Source organism: Salvelinus sp. IW2-2015, linkage group LG32 (assembly GCF_002910315.2).
Source record: "Salvelinus sp. IW2-2015 linkage group LG32, ASM291031v2, whole genome shotgun sequence".
In the NCBI taxonomy this organism is placed as follows: Eukaryota; Metazoa; Chordata; class Actinopteri; order Salmoniformes; family Salmonidae; genus Salvelinus; species Salvelinus sp. IW2-2015.
The window spans coordinates 38,090,299-38,106,621 of record NC_036871.1 but is presented as its reverse complement, the minus strand read 5'-3'; the positions used below and the strand labels follow the sequence as shown (position 1 = coordinate 38,106,621).

At 41.2% G+C, this 16,323-nt stretch overlaps 1 protein-coding gene and 1 pseudogene across 1 annotated transcript; both read left to right on the top strand.

Annotated features, from left to right (window-relative positions):
• Window positions 1-210: 210 nt before the first annotated feature.
• lsm7 (LSM7 homolog, U6 small nuclear RNA and mRNA degradation associated) lies at window positions 211-5,107 on the top strand. The gene is made up of 4 exons (XM_023978041.2): window positions 211-298; window positions 3,661-3,763; window positions 3,980-4,051; window positions 4,349-5,107. Exons 1-4 carry the CDS (start codon window positions 293-295, stop codon window positions 4,489-4,491), a joined length of 324 nt encoding a protein of 107 aa, XP_023833809.1. The 5' UTR covers window positions 211-292; the 3' UTR covers window positions 4,492-5,107.
• Window positions 5,108-5,333: 226 nt separating this feature from the next.
• LOC111956727 (death-associated protein kinase 3-like) overlaps window positions 5,334-16,323 on the top strand; it is a 13,835-nt pseudogene continuing 2,845 nt past the window's right edge.

The following is a 16,323-nucleotide window of genomic DNA, read 5'->3' as shown; positions in this document are numbered from 1 at the left end:
ATTACAAGATGTTTAACGATAGTGTCCCGTCCTCCCAGGCTGCTGGCCTGGAGTAGGTTCAGATGGGGCCAAAGTAGTGGAATAGTGGTGAGGTTTTAATGAGTGCAGGGTTAGATGGTAGGGCACATTTTTCAAAGTGTAATGAATTCATTCAACATAATAGTAGGCTGATACACAGCCAATACAATAGGTGGCGGTATGCACGTATAAATGTGTTTGCGGACCGCCATAATACCAACAAAGTAGAAGAAAAAGGTTGGAGTTCGAGAGGCGTGGCTGGAACAGTTTCAAAATGGCGGTGAGTCGATCATATCTTCCATGAACGTATCTAAAACGTCGTTATTTACTGTATTTATTATTACTTAGCAATTGCGTGCCTCTCAATCTAGCTACAATATGTTATCTAGCAAGTGCAAGAGAGGGCAGAGTAGGGACATTTGCAAGCGTGCTTTTCAGACAGCATCGTGTTAATGACACCGACAAAGAAAAGGAATGTCAAACAAAGAGAAATTACAAAATATCACTTGAGAAAAAAAAGAGCCAATACCCGATTTGGCGGTCGAAACGGATGACAATATATTCTGCAAAACCTGCAACATTACGTTAGACTACATAGTGCATGGGCGCTAATCTACATTCCCGGTAATAAACTCGTGTTCGCCGTGGACCTGCTCGTACATAAACCATCATCCATTCAGGCTGCAAAGGCATTTACCTCCTTAATAGYTTTAATGGCGAAGAATGCGTACTTTTTTTAACCACCATTTTCCACGAACGTTTTCATATTTTCGGCCAATTTAGGATGTTGCACACCGCGTTGATCCAAGGGTGTCAAAAGTTCTAAATAGCCATAAAATGGTGGTAAATTAACACGCATACTAGTGGCCAACTCGGGAGACTACTAAAGGGTAGCCGCAAAAAATGTCCGAGTCGATTTCTTAAATAACTTAATCTAAAACCCAACTCCATTTGTTTTCTAGTTCTTCAAATAGAAATTCCCCTTTTCAAATTGAACTACAGTATTCTGACCACTGCTAGCGAGATGGTGTGTTGAGATATTTGCTAGCGTTAGGTGTAACCGCGAATATATTGTTGTCAACATCAGCGTGCTAAATAATATCATGCCATGTTCGTACCCTAGTTTCTCTCCCCATAATCTTTAGACTTCATTTTAGAAACTGTTTTCTGTTAAATCACTTCAAACCTCGTCTTCCCTTAATCTGCTTCTTCTATTGGGGTGTAACGGCGGTTGGCATCCAATGTTAATGATGCATTACCGCCACCAGCTGGATGAGGTATTTTAACAAGAAAATAAGAATCATTACAGGAAAGGGGAAAAAACGACAATAAGACGTTAAAACAAAATCCCCTCCCACTTCAATCACAGTACATTCCAAAATACATCCCTACACAGGCTCAGGAGCCTCAGAGGGTGGAACATTCAGCGACAAGACTTCTTGCAAGGCCTCGGCTGTGACATTACGAAGACCCAAGAAACAATTGGCTGCATTCACAATGATTACGATTTTCTCCGACTTCTCCTCTTGTGCTATACAGTTTATGACCATTGCAATAAATTATACAAAGTCCACCTTTAACATGTAACATTTCACGAACCCTCGCTTGATGTGGAACAGTCACTGGGTCGTGGTGGATTTACTACCCTTGTTTCTTCCCTGCCACTCAGTCGACGTGCATCAATCACTCCATCTGTCTTTAGTTATCATACTTCTTGCACCACTTCTTTTGCCACCCTAGAAATAACTCCCTCGATAGGTGCCCTGGTTCAACAATCCATACAGGAATCATTCCACTCCAATATCTTTGAGTCTTAAAACACACAAAAAATCTGAATAAGACTGCTTCTTGTGACGCTCAGACTCCACACGCTCCAACACATTCCAGGTTTTGCAACAGAATTGGCTTAATAGTTATTTTCTAGCTGATAATTGCACCCACCTGGTGTCACAGGTCTAAATCAGTCCTTGATTAGAGGGGAACAATGACAATCAGCAGTGGAACTGGCTTCAAGGATCAGATTTGAATTTGCCTGGCCTATACTGTCGATTCAAAGTTGAACATGACTGATTTGGGCACTTATAAGCACATACATTGGAACACAGGGGTGTCAAACTCATTCCATGGAGGGCCTAGTGTCTGCACGTTTTGGGGTTTTTCCTTTCAATTAAGCCCTAGACAACCAGGTGTGATGAGTTCCTTACTAATTAGTGGCCTAAATTCATCAATTGCGTAAAAGGGAAGAGTGAAAACCCACAGACACTCGGCCCTCCAAGGGTTGAGTTTGACACAGTGCTTTACAGTAACGTGCTATAAATCACATCAGAGTGTGGGTTTTTACTGACAGCCAYTCTGAAGATGAGCACTTCACACTACAAGAAGTTGCCCCCATCACGCTGACTAATTGGGCAACTTTTGCAAATGTTTTTGTCTGAGGGAGGGAAATGCTGTAAATTAAGAGGATCTCTTATGTATTTTGAAAGATGAGACGTTGAGGACTATAATAAATACCACTTTGTTGTCGTACAAGCAAGCCAAACACCTGTGATTCCAAATGCAATTCACATTTCCATATCATAAAACTCATGTCACATAGTGCCAATGTTTATAATCACTATGTTTGATGTACAGTTAGATGACATCATACCCTGGGTTGTTCTGAACATAGTTATTGTCTATTGTGAAGATGATTTGCGGMGGAACACACACCTGAATGCACTCATGACTCTTTTCTATGTGCACCAAACTTCGGGTCGGTATCTCTGAATTTCCCTGTGAATGCCTAACACTGTAACATCATATTTTATAACTTAGCTAGTCATGTTGGCAATAGAACAAGCTTTCAAATGGTACCCACCTGATCCAGATTGAGATTTATAATGGGCCATTTTTGGATTGCGTAAACAACAACGGTAATTGTGTGATGGCGGGTATGCAGGGCTGTATTCGAAACGACTACCAGTGTGCTTGCTCTAGATTTCTCAACGGCACAGCTCGGAGAGCATCTATAAACAGGTGCTTTTTTTGGGAAGACTATTTGAGTCATAAAAATGCATTGCCATTACTTAAGAGCTGTGTACACTTTGGAGAGATGGGTGGCCACTTGGAAACACCAGTTAGTCCTCTCACTCAAAACACTCAAATACCCCAACATTTCCAGGAATATTCTTATGTTACTGAATGTATTTTCAGATTTTGTTATCAACAAATGCGGTGAAAAGTACAGTAATTGTAAAATCTACATTAAAGTCAACAGTGTAATGTTTGGATTCAGTCTTTTCAGGTTAACTGTTGTTTCCTTGCCTTGGTCAATTTTTCCCATAATCTCKAAACTGTTCCCTTTTAATTGCTACCATGCTTATGCATATGTTTTTCATATTTCTTCTGTAAAAAAAAAAACATTTCAATTAAGCGCTATCCATATAGGCTAATTCTCATGAGTGTAAAGGGTTAAAAAATGTCCAGCCCTGTCAGTTTTTGCCACATCAAGTACTCCTATTGAAATAATTATTATTTGTGTCAAATAAACACATCTACATTTTCAGTATACAAATTGGATAAAACTGAAAGGGCTACGGCCCTTGATGGTATGATTAGACTATAGGGTTCAATCTTAAATTCTACTGAATATTTTCCTTTCAGGACAGAAACAAGGAAGGAGAGAAGAAAAAGAAGGAGAGCATCTTTGACCTGTCCAAGTACATCGATAAACAAATCCGTGTCAAGTTCCAGGGAGGACGAGAGGGTAAATCAGTGCAGATAAAACTTAGTCCATTTCATTAGTTTGTTAAAACCTGAAGAACGAAAAAATACTGTGGGACTTGCGGCTTCCAAAAGAGAACACATGCAACCTTTTGCCTGTCTGGAAATGCTGTTCCATGACAGGCCACAGTCCGCATCTTCTTTACTGTTTTTCTCCTTGCTTCCATTCAAGATAATAATCCTTATTTCTTTGTGTCAGCCAGTGGAGTCCTAAAGGGGTTTGACCCCCTTTTGAACCTGGTATTGGACAGCACCATCGAGTACTTGCGAGGTATGTAGCAGAAACTAAGACTTGCTTGTATGATCTCATATCACTTCTACAAWGTGAAAATGCACTCCTGGTCGGTGAGGAGACAGTTGCCCAAACAATGCAATGGAAAACATATCTGTGATGTTGCCCTTCAGTTTAAAAAAAATCGACAATGAAACCAAGGTCGTATCATTTGCCATTTTATAAAGAAGGTTCTGCTGGATCATTCATGGTGGAGTTTCACATACTATCAATTACCTCTGACCTGTATTGCCACTTCCTCCTCCAATACAATTTTGTTTGATTTGTTATTTCCAGACCCTGACGACCAGTTCAAGCTGACCGAGGACACGCGACAGCTGGGCCTTGTGGTGTGTCGAGGGACCTCAGTGGTGCTCATCTGTCCTCAGGACGGCATGGAGGCCATCCCCAACCCCTTCATACAACAGCAGGACGGATAGTCCGCCAGCCTTATTCCTCTTGATTAACTCACAGTAGCCCAGTTCCTTGGGTGAATCTTAATTGTATTTCCTTGATTCCTCAAGTCCTCTCCTTGCTTCCTTCTTTGGACAAGAACATCCGAGGGGAGGAACCTCAGATCGTTTGCTCCAATATGCTTTGAAAAGGTGTTAAGGTAGGAGGAYGTGAGGAATCAAGKAAATATTATTTTGATTCACTACTATTCTCCCCTGCCCCTTCTACCCGAGGTGCATTTCACGTTCACTCCCATCTGCCCCACACACACAGTCCCTATAATCAGGAAAATTATTTTGTTGTAGTTTGATTGGTGTCACCAGCCTGAATGTTGATGTAGTAGGCAGTATGAAATGGTGTGATAAGCATGTGTTCTGTTTAGAAATGAAGAATAGTGGTTTAAATGTTATTTAGTTTGGGGGGGGGGGGGGTTYTYKGAMTAGATTCTCTGACTAGATAAGTGAAAACATATTTTTGCTCTGATGGTAAACATTAAAAAAAAAAACTTTTTACTATGGTTTTCCCTAAGTCAGGCCAGGTTTGAACGATATGGCATATTATGTTTTTACATTACAAATGTAATAAATTTACTATTTTCTTTAATGATGTGTGTCTTCAGTGTTTTGTATCGTCTTTGAACGTCTAGAATACGGCCCAATTGGAGTAAATAATTGKGATTTATTGAAGCTATTTGACAGATACATTTCAGCTTTTTTTTTATTGAGAAAATCTAAGTCCATTGCTCTTTCAGACAGTCATAATTGCTTTTTCGTGTTCAAACTTGTGCACGCACAACGATGAAGTCAGTGTGATGTCATTCCATATGGTCCATCCTCCTGTCTCAAAAGTGCTGTAATTTTCTTCAACCACCGGAAATTTGACTCAGGAGAGGAATGCAGGACCCGTAGCCAGTTATAATGTAAGTATCTGACTTGTAATTTKTATAGACAGAGTAAGGAACGATAAACTACAATATAGGTGTCGACTGACGTTATAAAGAAATTGATGAGCGCTAAGTTCGAATCCTGTTCGCTAGTTAACGTTAGTGAATTAGTTCATGTAGCTAGCTAGCACATTAGCTAGCTATCTAATATATAGTATTACCAGCAAGCTTTGTCAAATTTAGCTATATTTTCTTTAGATTTTGKTTTTGCCACGACCCATTATCACGGCAAGAGTTTGGGGTTTARTGTTTGTTGTTATTTCTAGGAAAAAGTTAGCCGTATCCCACTAGCTCACTTCTCCAGACTCCGAACGGTAGCTAGCCAGTTAGCAGCTAGTTAGCTACATATGGCTAAAGTTCAGTTTTTATACTTGTCAACAAAAAAATACATTTTGCGGTGTAATGTTAATCCATACTATTTCCGGTAACAACACGAAACCATTGTTTCTCAATCTGAGTAGCAAACGGTTATCTAATGTTAAAACCGCAGTGAGACCCTTTAATCAGTTAGTTGATGGAAGAAGATGACGTAAGTAAGACTGCTATGCGGAGTTCTTACTCCTACTAGCCAAGTTTTCCTTCTCAACTCCACGATGTTCATCACATATGTGGGTGGAGTCGAAACCTAGCAACTCTGCGGTGTTGACTTTGGCCAAATAAGGACGACCACTTTTGAGGGGGGGAAGGTTATGCACATCATTGGTTGGGGGTGAATTTGTTCAGGGTCAAATAGTTACATCAATTTACTGTATGTGTGTAAACTGATTCTATTGACCCCCCTTGTGGCTAAATGATGCAGCCTATGGCATGCCTATTGTCAATCTATGACTTGTAGTATGTATTTGATCTATTTTTGCTCATGTCAGCATCACATAAGTCTATCGTTGCCATGTTATGGGTCTYAATTTCCTTGGCAGGTACTAATAATCATGTTTCCCTGTTCTGTGATTCAAGACACAACTTCTATCAGCAGCAACCCAGTCAGACCATGGCTGGCTTCAGACAAGAGGATGTGGAGGCGTTCTATGATATGGGGGAGGAGCTGGGGAGGTAAGATCTGACCTGTGTCTGTCTGTCTGTACAGTGTTGCTGGAGGAGGATACGAAGCAGACTTGATTCAGCTCTCAGTGGGCAGAATTTGTACTTTTAGGATGATTGAGGAAAACTCCTACCCAGCATGAGGCACACTGGGCCAATGCAATTAAATGTGCCTACCATTCCATTTATTTCTTTTCCAGCCATTACAATGAGCCTGTCCTCCTATAGCGCAACCCACCAGCCTCCTCTGTTGCCTACTGATTCATATGTTTTTAATAAGTGTTAGGATTGAGTTGTGTAACAGTATAACTTTAGTACCTCCCCCTCGCCCCGACACGGGCGCGAACCAGGGACCCTCTGCACACATCAACAACTGACACCTCACGAAGCGTCGTTACCCATCGCTCCACAAAACAGCCGCGGCCCTTGCAGAGCAGGAGCACACTACTTCTAGGTTTCAGAGCAGTGGACGTAACTGATTGAAACGAACTACTGAGCGCTTACCCGCCAGCTAACTAGCTAGCCATTTCACATCCGTTACAGTGAGTAACTAGAGGTCGACACCGATTATGATTTTTCAACGCCTATGCCGATTATTGGAGGACCAAAAAAAGCCGATACCGATTAATCGGACGATTTTTATCTATATATTTGTAATAATGACAATTACAACAATACTGAATGAACACTTTTTATTTTAACTTAATATAATACAGAAATAAAATCAATTTAGTCTCAAATAAATAATGAAACATGTTCAATTTGGTTTAAATAATGCAAAAACACAGTGTTGGAGAAGAAAGTAAAAGTGCAATATGTGCCATGTAAAAAATGTATGTAAAATGTAAAAAAGCTAACGTTTAAGTTCCTTGCTCAGAACATGAGAACATATGAAAGCTGGTGGTGCCTTTTAACATGAGTCTTCAATATTCCCAGTTAAGAAGTTTTAGGTTGTAGTTATTATAGGAATTATAGGACGATTTCTCTATACCATTTGTATTTCATTTACCTTTGACTATTGGATGTTCTTATAGGCACTATAGTATTGCCAGCCTAATCTCTGGAGTCGATAGGCTTGAAGTCATAAACAGCGCTGTRCTTCAAGCATTGCGAAGAGCTGCTGGCAAACGCAGGAAAGTGCTGTTTGAATGAACGCTTACGAGCCTGCTGCTGCCTACCACCTCTGTCAGACTGCTCTATCAAATATCAAATCATAGACTTCATTATAATATAATAAACACACAGAAATACGAGCCTTAGGTCATTAATATGGTCAAATCCGGAAACTATCATTTAGAAAACAAAACGTTTATTCTTTCAGTGAAATATGGAACCGTTCCGTATTTTATCGAATGGGTCGCACCCCTTAGTCTAAATATTGCTGTTACATTGCACAACCTTCAATGTTATGTCATAATTTATGTAAAATTCTGGCAAATTAACTACGGTCTTTGTTAGGAAGAAATGGTCTTCACACAGTTCGCAACGAGCCAGGCGGCCCAAACTGCTGCGTATACCCTGACTCTGCTTGCACAGAACGGAAGAGAAGTGACACAATTTCCCTAGTTAATATTGCCTGCTAACATGAATTTCTTTTAACTAAATATGCAGGTTTAAAAAAAAAGATATACTTGTGTATTGATTTTAAGAAAGGCACTGATGTTTATTATTAGGTACATTGGTGCAACGACAGTGCTTTTTTCGCGAATGCTCTTGTTAAATCATCACCCGTTTGGCGAAGTAGGCTGAGATTCGATGATAAATTAACAGGCACCGCATTGATTGTATGCAACGCAGGACAAGCTAGTTAAACTAGTAATATCATCAACCATGTGTACTTAACTAKTGATAATGTTAAGATTGATTGTTTTTTATAAGTTAAGTTTAATGYTAGCTAGCAACTTACCTTGGCTCCTTGCTGCACTCGCATAACAGGTAGTCAGCCTGCCATGCAGTCTCCTCGTGGAGTGCAATGTAATCGGTCATAATCGGCGTCCAAAAATGCCGATTACCGATTCTTATGAAAACTTGAATTCGGCCCTAATTTATCGTCCTCTAAATCAATCAAATGTATTTATATAGCCCTTCTTACATCAGCTGATATCTCAAAGTGCTGTACAGAAACTCAGCCTAAAACCCCAAACAGCAAGCAATGCAGGTGTAGAAGCACGGTGGCTAGGAAAAATTCCCTAGAAAGGCCAAAACCTAGGAAGGAACCTAGAGAGGAACCAGGCTATGAGGGGTGGCCGCCAGTCCGTCTTTCTGGCGTGCCGGGTGGAGAATTATAACAGAACATGCCAATGATGTTCAAATGTTCATCAACATGACCAGCATGGTCAAATAATAATAATCACCAGTTAGTGTGTCGAGGCGGTGGCAGCAAGTCCCCCCAGCCCAAATCGGGAAAGTTAAAAAAAATGTTGCAGTTGGTTTTCATAAAGACTCCAGAAGAAAGGTGAAGAGTGAGAATGCTTAGGTTGCTAGGTGCGGTATATGGACCCCAGAACCCTGCTTTAGAGGGACAGGTCATGCTGAGTCACTAGACCGAGTGAGCTACGGCCCATGCCCTTCCCTCTCCAGGCCACACCCACCCGCCACATTCACCGCGCGACCACGTCTCTCGCATCGCACCTCTCCGACTGCTCTTCCTTAACTCCCCATCCCCCCCCTCTCTACACTCGTCACTCACTACCTTCTCACCCTACCCTACCCCCCCCTCCTTGCAAACAACAATCCTCCAGCTCCATATCTCCTTTGAACTTCATTCTGCGTCGGTGAACATAAGCCGCAGAAAGGTCATCTCGCTACAGCCCCACCTGGCCTCGGTTCGTCGAGCCGCATCTCGCCTCCTACTCCCTCATCCTACACTTCCACTCACATCCTCACCTCCGATTCACTCTACGCTGCTGCACACCTCCATTTCAACTGGCACACCACCTGCCAATCCACCCTCTCTCCATCACCACGCTGCTGCCACCCCCCCCTGTACTCTCGCCCCTGCCCTCGCTGTCATCACCACCCTGTGCCTAGCCTCACTGCGGGTTCGAGCTCTCTGCCCAACACTGCTCGGCCTTTATATGTAGAGTGGAAAGGTCTTTGTGGACATATGTCTCATAGGAGCAATCAAGGGCTGTAACTCTAAAGAAGAAAAAGCAAAATACACGAATCTCTTCTTTGCATCTTTTAAACTAAGAGAATAATTTAAAATATTATTAACTAGTTTTCTTTTTTATCCTCTCAAGTAGTGTTGTAAGCCATCGGCGCGCTCCCTTCAGTTGCGTTACCATCTAAGTCTTCCCTTCTATTTTATATTTATTCCTATATTGTACCGTGTATGTATTAAAAATTCCAATTGGGGTATATGGTACTGTGCATTCGCTTTCTTGTTACACTCGCAACAGGAACCTCGTCGTTGCGAGACCACGTACTTCTTTCACCACGCTGCTCTCAATCGCGTACTCAGGGGATAGGGGGTGATAGGACCTCACTTGATTTGATAGTTACGTTCTTGTGAGGAAGTTCGATAGGATTTGTTCTCACGCACACACGAGAAGGATCGCCCCATAGGCTAAACGCAGCAGGGGCTAGCTAATAATATCTGCGATGCATTAACAAAAGTCTATTGTCTTATCTGAACCCGGAAGCTTGCTTCAGTGTCTAGCGCGCCGCCGGCCGCCCCCCAATGTGTCGGTGGGAAACACTGTACCCTGGCGTACCATGTTCGCAACAAGGAATGACTGTCTAGTAGGTAAATGCGCAATGAGAGATAAATAAAATAAATGGACATCACTCTCCTCTAAAGGAGGGGTGCGGTTATAGGTTCTGGGAACAAACGGGGAATTAATTCTTGCTGGGTTGTTTTAACCATAAAAGCTTGTTTTGTTCGGGGCTACAGCGACACAATACAACATTGTGGATGTATAGCCTTCAGATCGCTCAGAAGTGGTATTACGGTGACATATAATTATTGAGAATGACACTCAAATACAAGTTGTGTGGATATTTTTCAGCCAATGTTTAAACGTGGGCTGCCGCTGTGGTCTTGCTGTGTAGAACGTGTCAATATGAAACACATTGTAGTGGTGTGAACGTGTTAATAGAGCTCTGTGGGTCCAGGGAGAGCTTCAGTAGAATTCTTGATGAGTGGTGAACTAACATGACATACATACATGTTGCTAGTGCGTGAACGAACGTTGGTCCAAATATGGATAACCATATGTGTGGTGAACGAACGTTGTCATATGAACAATTGTAGTATGATGACGTGTCAATTATGAAACACAATTGTAGCGGTGATGACGTGACAATATTGAAACCACTTGGTTAGTAGTGATGAACGTGTCAATATGAAAACATTGTAGTTGGTGGCGAACGTGTCAATATGAATACACATTGAAGTAGTGATGAACGTGTCAATATGAAAATTGTAGTGGTGACTGAACGTGTCAATATGAAACACATTGTAGTGGTGATGAACGTGTCAATATGAAAACTTGTAGTCAGTGATGACGTGACTAATATGACAATTTGTTAAGTGGTGCCGAACGTGTCAATATGAACAATTGTAAGTGGTGATTGAACGTGTCAATATGACCACAATTGTATGTGTGATGAACGAGTTCAATATGAAACACATTGTAGTAGTGATGAACATGTAACATATGAACACATTGTAGTAGTGATGAACGTGTCAATATGAACACATTGTAGCGGTGATGAACGTGTCAATATGAAACACTATTGTAGTGGTGATGAACGTGTCAATATGAAAACAAACTTGTAGAGGTGATGAACGTGTCAATATAAACACATTGTAGTGGTGATTGAACGTGTCAATATGAAACCATGTGTGGTGATGAACTGTCAATATGAAACACATTGTAGTAAGTGATGAACGTGTCAATATGAAACCATTGTGTTGGTGATGAACGTGTAATATGAAACACATTGTAGTGGTGATGTAACGTGTCAATATGAAAACATTGTAAGTGGTTGATGAACGTGTCAATATGACAATTGTAGCGGGATGAACGTGTCCAATATGAAACACATTGTATGCGGTGATGAACGTGGTCATATGACACATTGTTAGCGGTGATGAGTGTACAATATGAAACACATTTGTAGTAGTGATGAACGTGTCAATTGAAACACATTGTAGTAGTGATGAACGTGTCCCAATATGAAACCATTTGTAGTAGTGGATGAACGTGTAATATGAAAACATTGTAGCGGTGATCGAACGTGTCAAATATGAAACACATTGTAGCGTGATGAAGTGTCAATTATGAAACACTTTGTAGTGTGATGGAACGTGTCAATATGAAACACATCTGTGTGGTGATGAACGTTGTCAATATGACCACATTAGTGTGAATGAACGTGTCCAATATGAAACACCCACTTAGTACAGTAGTGAGAACGTGTACCAATATGAAACACATCTCGTAGTAGTGATGAACGTTGTAATATGAAACACATTGTAGTGGTGATGAAGTGAGCATAATGAACACATTGTAGTAGTGTGCAACGTGGTCAATATGAAACACTTGTAGTAGTTGATGAACGTGTCAATATGAAACACATTGTAGCTGGTGATGAACGTGTCAATATGGAAAACACATTGTAGTGGTGACGAACGGTGTCATGATGAACCATGTGTATGGTGATACGAACGTGTCAACATGAAACACATTGAAGTCTAACTAATTTTTTAATCTCCTGAAGACTTGCTCTTCAAGAGAATCCGTGTAAACTGCTTTTCCTCGTCAGATGATTTTCCTGAGGAATTTGACATATTGACAGTGTTTCATTATATATCTCCGGCTGCAACTGCGGTCCAAATCAAACGTCTCACCCAAGGCCACTATTGACTTTGTTGCATTCAGGTTCTTAATATTTCTAGACGTGTCCAAGCAGATTAAACCTTCTTTAGCCTTGTTTGTAATTGATGCTTAGGGAATCTCTCTCAAAAACCTTAAAAGACCCACTGCAACCACTCGGGAGGGGCCCACGCTGTTAGTAACTATTGTAATGTCAAGGAAGTGAAGCAGACTATTTTCATTCAACAGATTCTTTCAAAATATTGTTTGTTGGTTGCATTACACTAATGATACAATCAACAAAATTTGAACCAACAACATAGTGGTTGCATACTTGAATACATAACTAGGATGGAAAAGACATGGGTTCTCGTTTGGCAAATTGCCCTGAGCTGTTTGTTATTTGGGTGAGGACTGTTTAACTTCAACGGGGTCTTTAGTAGAGGATCTCACTGTCTTGCTTATGCATTTAGCCAATGCTGCTGTGAATTATGCTTAATACAATGGTAACTCTGGTCAAATAAACTACAACAGCAGGCGGTAATCACTAGAGATGAGTTTATGTGTGGTCTTCCTACAGTTGGAGGTGGGATTCACGCATGTACAATTGTTTGTTTGTCCAATGGTCAACTTAATTCCCTACATAGCGCACTACTTTTAGATCAGAGACCATAGGGCATAAAGTAGTGCACTATAAAATGAATAGGGTGCCATTTGGGACACAATAAACCTGATTTCCTACCTTTATATGGAAGTAGTTTTGTTTTTTCTGCAGTGTTGCAGCAGAAGAAGAATGACATCATTGCCTTTCTATGCGTTTATTTCCTCTTATGCCCCTAGGTTTTGTCTAGCTGTTTATGAGCTGTTTTAGGCGTAGTCTAGCTGTTTGTTAGGTGTAGTCTAGCTGTTTGTTTCCTATGGCTCTAGGTATGGTCTTGCTGGGGGGGTGTGAGTTTGCTCAGAAGGGCTTGCAGACGTACATTAAATGGCAGAGCAGAACATTCAGTTCTGTGCAGATAGAGAGGCGCTGTAGACTTAACTTTAGGAACGGATAGACCTCAGGAATGCAGTATTTATGAATCAAGCAAAAAAAGAAAAGTCCCCCCCACTGTCAACTGCGTTTGTTTTCAGCAAACTTAAAATGTGTAAATATTTGTATGAACATAAGATTCAACAACTGAGATGTAAACTGAACAGTTCATAGACATGTGACTAACAAAAATGGAATAAATGTGTCCCTGAACAAAGGGGGGTCAAAATCAAAAGTAACAGTCAGTATCTGGTGTGGCCACCAGCTACATTAAGTACTGCAGTGCATCTCCTCATGGACTGCAAAGATTTGCCAGTTCTTGCTGTGAGATGTTACCCACTCTACCACCAAGGCACCTGCAAGTTCTGGACATTTCTGGGGGAAATGGCCCTAACCCTCACCCTCTGATGTTAGGTGTAAATGTTTTATATAAAAAAAAAAAGGTCTTTATCTTATTACATGAAATGAAACGGCAGCCAGTGTGTTGCAATGCTTCCAGTGAACACTAGCCTATACAATTTGTTTGTCAAGAATTTATCGCTTTAAATCAGGATTTTCCCAGATTAGCTATCTGAATTTGGCCCAGTCCACTCTTTCTTGTTTCCTATGTTTATGTACATATTATACTATCTATCATCATCATCCTCATTACTCTCCTAGTGGACAATTCGCCATCGTACGGAAGTGTAAAGACAAGAGTTCTGGCTCGGAGTACGCCGCCAAGTTAATCAAGAAGCGTCGCCTGTCGTCCAGCCGCCGGGCGTGAGCCGCGAGGAGATCGAGAGGGGGTGAGAGAACCACATGGAAATAAGAATTCAGGCTTGTGCGTTTTATCCTCAATCATTGTATGTACTGGCTGGACCAGCTTTATATGCCTTTTTTAATAATCAAATAAATCAAATGAAATTCAAGGTGAACATTCTGAGAGAGATCCAGCACAGCAACATCATCACGCTGCACGACATCTTCGAGAACAAGACGGACGTCATCCTCATCCTGGAGCTGTGAGTAGAGCTACACCAGTTGATATTTGGGGTTGATCTAGGATCAGCCCCCCCCCCCTGTCCTTGTAATCTGATTCACTATGATCTAAAAGGCTAAACTGATCCTAAAGCAGCATTCGTCTGAGACTCGTTCTGAATACAGGCCCAGACCTGTACTCAAACAGTATATTGATAAAAATAGAATCTTTTTGAATACTGTTCTGTGGTGTATTCCAGAGTGTCTGGAGGGGAACTATTCGACTTCTGCGAGAGAAGGAGTCTCTAACAGAGGAGGAGGCCACACAGTCCTCAAACAGATCCTGGACGGGGTCCACTATCTACACTCCAAACGCATCGCTCACTTTGACCTGAAGGTGGGTAGGGTGGAGGCTGGGAAAAGAGAAGCCAGGCTGGCATTGTAAACTAAAGTTCCATCTTGACTTGACGTATTCCTTTAAACTCTTACTGGAGCGCTCCGACTCCTCACTCAATGTATAACTTGATAGACTGTTTTGAGTCATTGGAACGTCAGTGAAAACTCCAAAAGATTTCCAGCATTTGAGAAATATAAAGTTTGGTGTCTTTAAAAAACATCTGTATTGTATTATTATCTGCATTGTGAAATGTTTGTTTGTGCCGTAGCCAGAGAACATCATGCTGCTTGATAAGAACGTCCCAACCCCAGGATCAAACTCATCGACTTTGGCATCGCTATCAGATCAAAGCTGGAAATGAGTTTAAGAATATCTTTGGAACGCCAGAGTTTGTTGGTGAGACCATAGAGATATGTTTGTAATATGTATTAATAATAATAGCAATTAAGTGTTCCACGTATATTTTGTTATGTGTGTGAGACGCTCCTACATATACATTTTCCTTATTAAAACATACTATTATTAAAACATACTATTATTTTAAATTTTTCGTTATTTGAACTCTTTTTCTCCAAAATTTCGTGATTTCTATCTTGTCTCATGCTGCAACTCCCCACAGGGCTCGGGAGAGGTTAAGGTTGAGTCATGCGTCTCCGAAATATGACTCACCAAGCCACGTTCTTTTCATCCGCCTGCTTAACCCGGAAGCCAGCGCGCACCAATGTGTCGGGAAACACCGCTCAACTGAGGACCGAGTCAGCCTGCAGGCGCCCGGCCCGCCACAAGGAGTCGCTAGAGCACGATGAGCCAAGTAAAGCCCCCCCGGGCCAAACCTTCCCTAACCCGGACAACGCTGGGCCAATTGTCTGCCTCCATATGGGACACACGGTCATGCCGGTTGTGACACAGCTTACGCCTGGGGTTGTACACAGCCTGGGGTTGAACCCAGGTCTGTAGTGAAGCCGCAACTGCGATGCAGTGCCTCAGACAGCTGCGCCACTCGGGTGGCCCGTATAGCTTTAAAATTAAAATAATTCCACAATGAGTTTAATGTTTGGAATGGGGAAAATATTCCTTCATATTTGTTTTAATAAGTGGGGTCTGTGTGTTGAGATCTGCCTGAAGACCATCTGGGTTCATAATACCTGCTTGTTTTACAGCTCCAGAGATAGTCAACTATGAACCCCTCGGACTGGAGGCTGAACATGTGGTAAAATAAACTAAGATTATTTTAAATGTTTTTTGATTTTGAAGACTTTTTGTTATTGTTGTTTTTCTTGTTTTTCTTTACCCTTAAGGAAATCTCACTAATTTGATGTCCTCTTGTTTTCTCAGGAGTATTGGAGTTATCACATACATTCTGTAAGTACTGCTTCACATTATAATGGTGTCAGTTGAGCGACATAAACCGTGTCAAACATTGTTAGATTATTTCTAAATCTACAGACATTTTTTTCATATTCTGTACCTGTTTTACAAAATGGAGAACTACACAAGTGAATGTTATTTCTGAGCAATCCAATCATTTTACATGATGAAAATAGCAAATAAGAGATTGTATTTAATATTTTGGCCATGGCCTAAAGATGGTACGATACCACTTGTTTAACCTTAAGGTTGGTGTTCTCA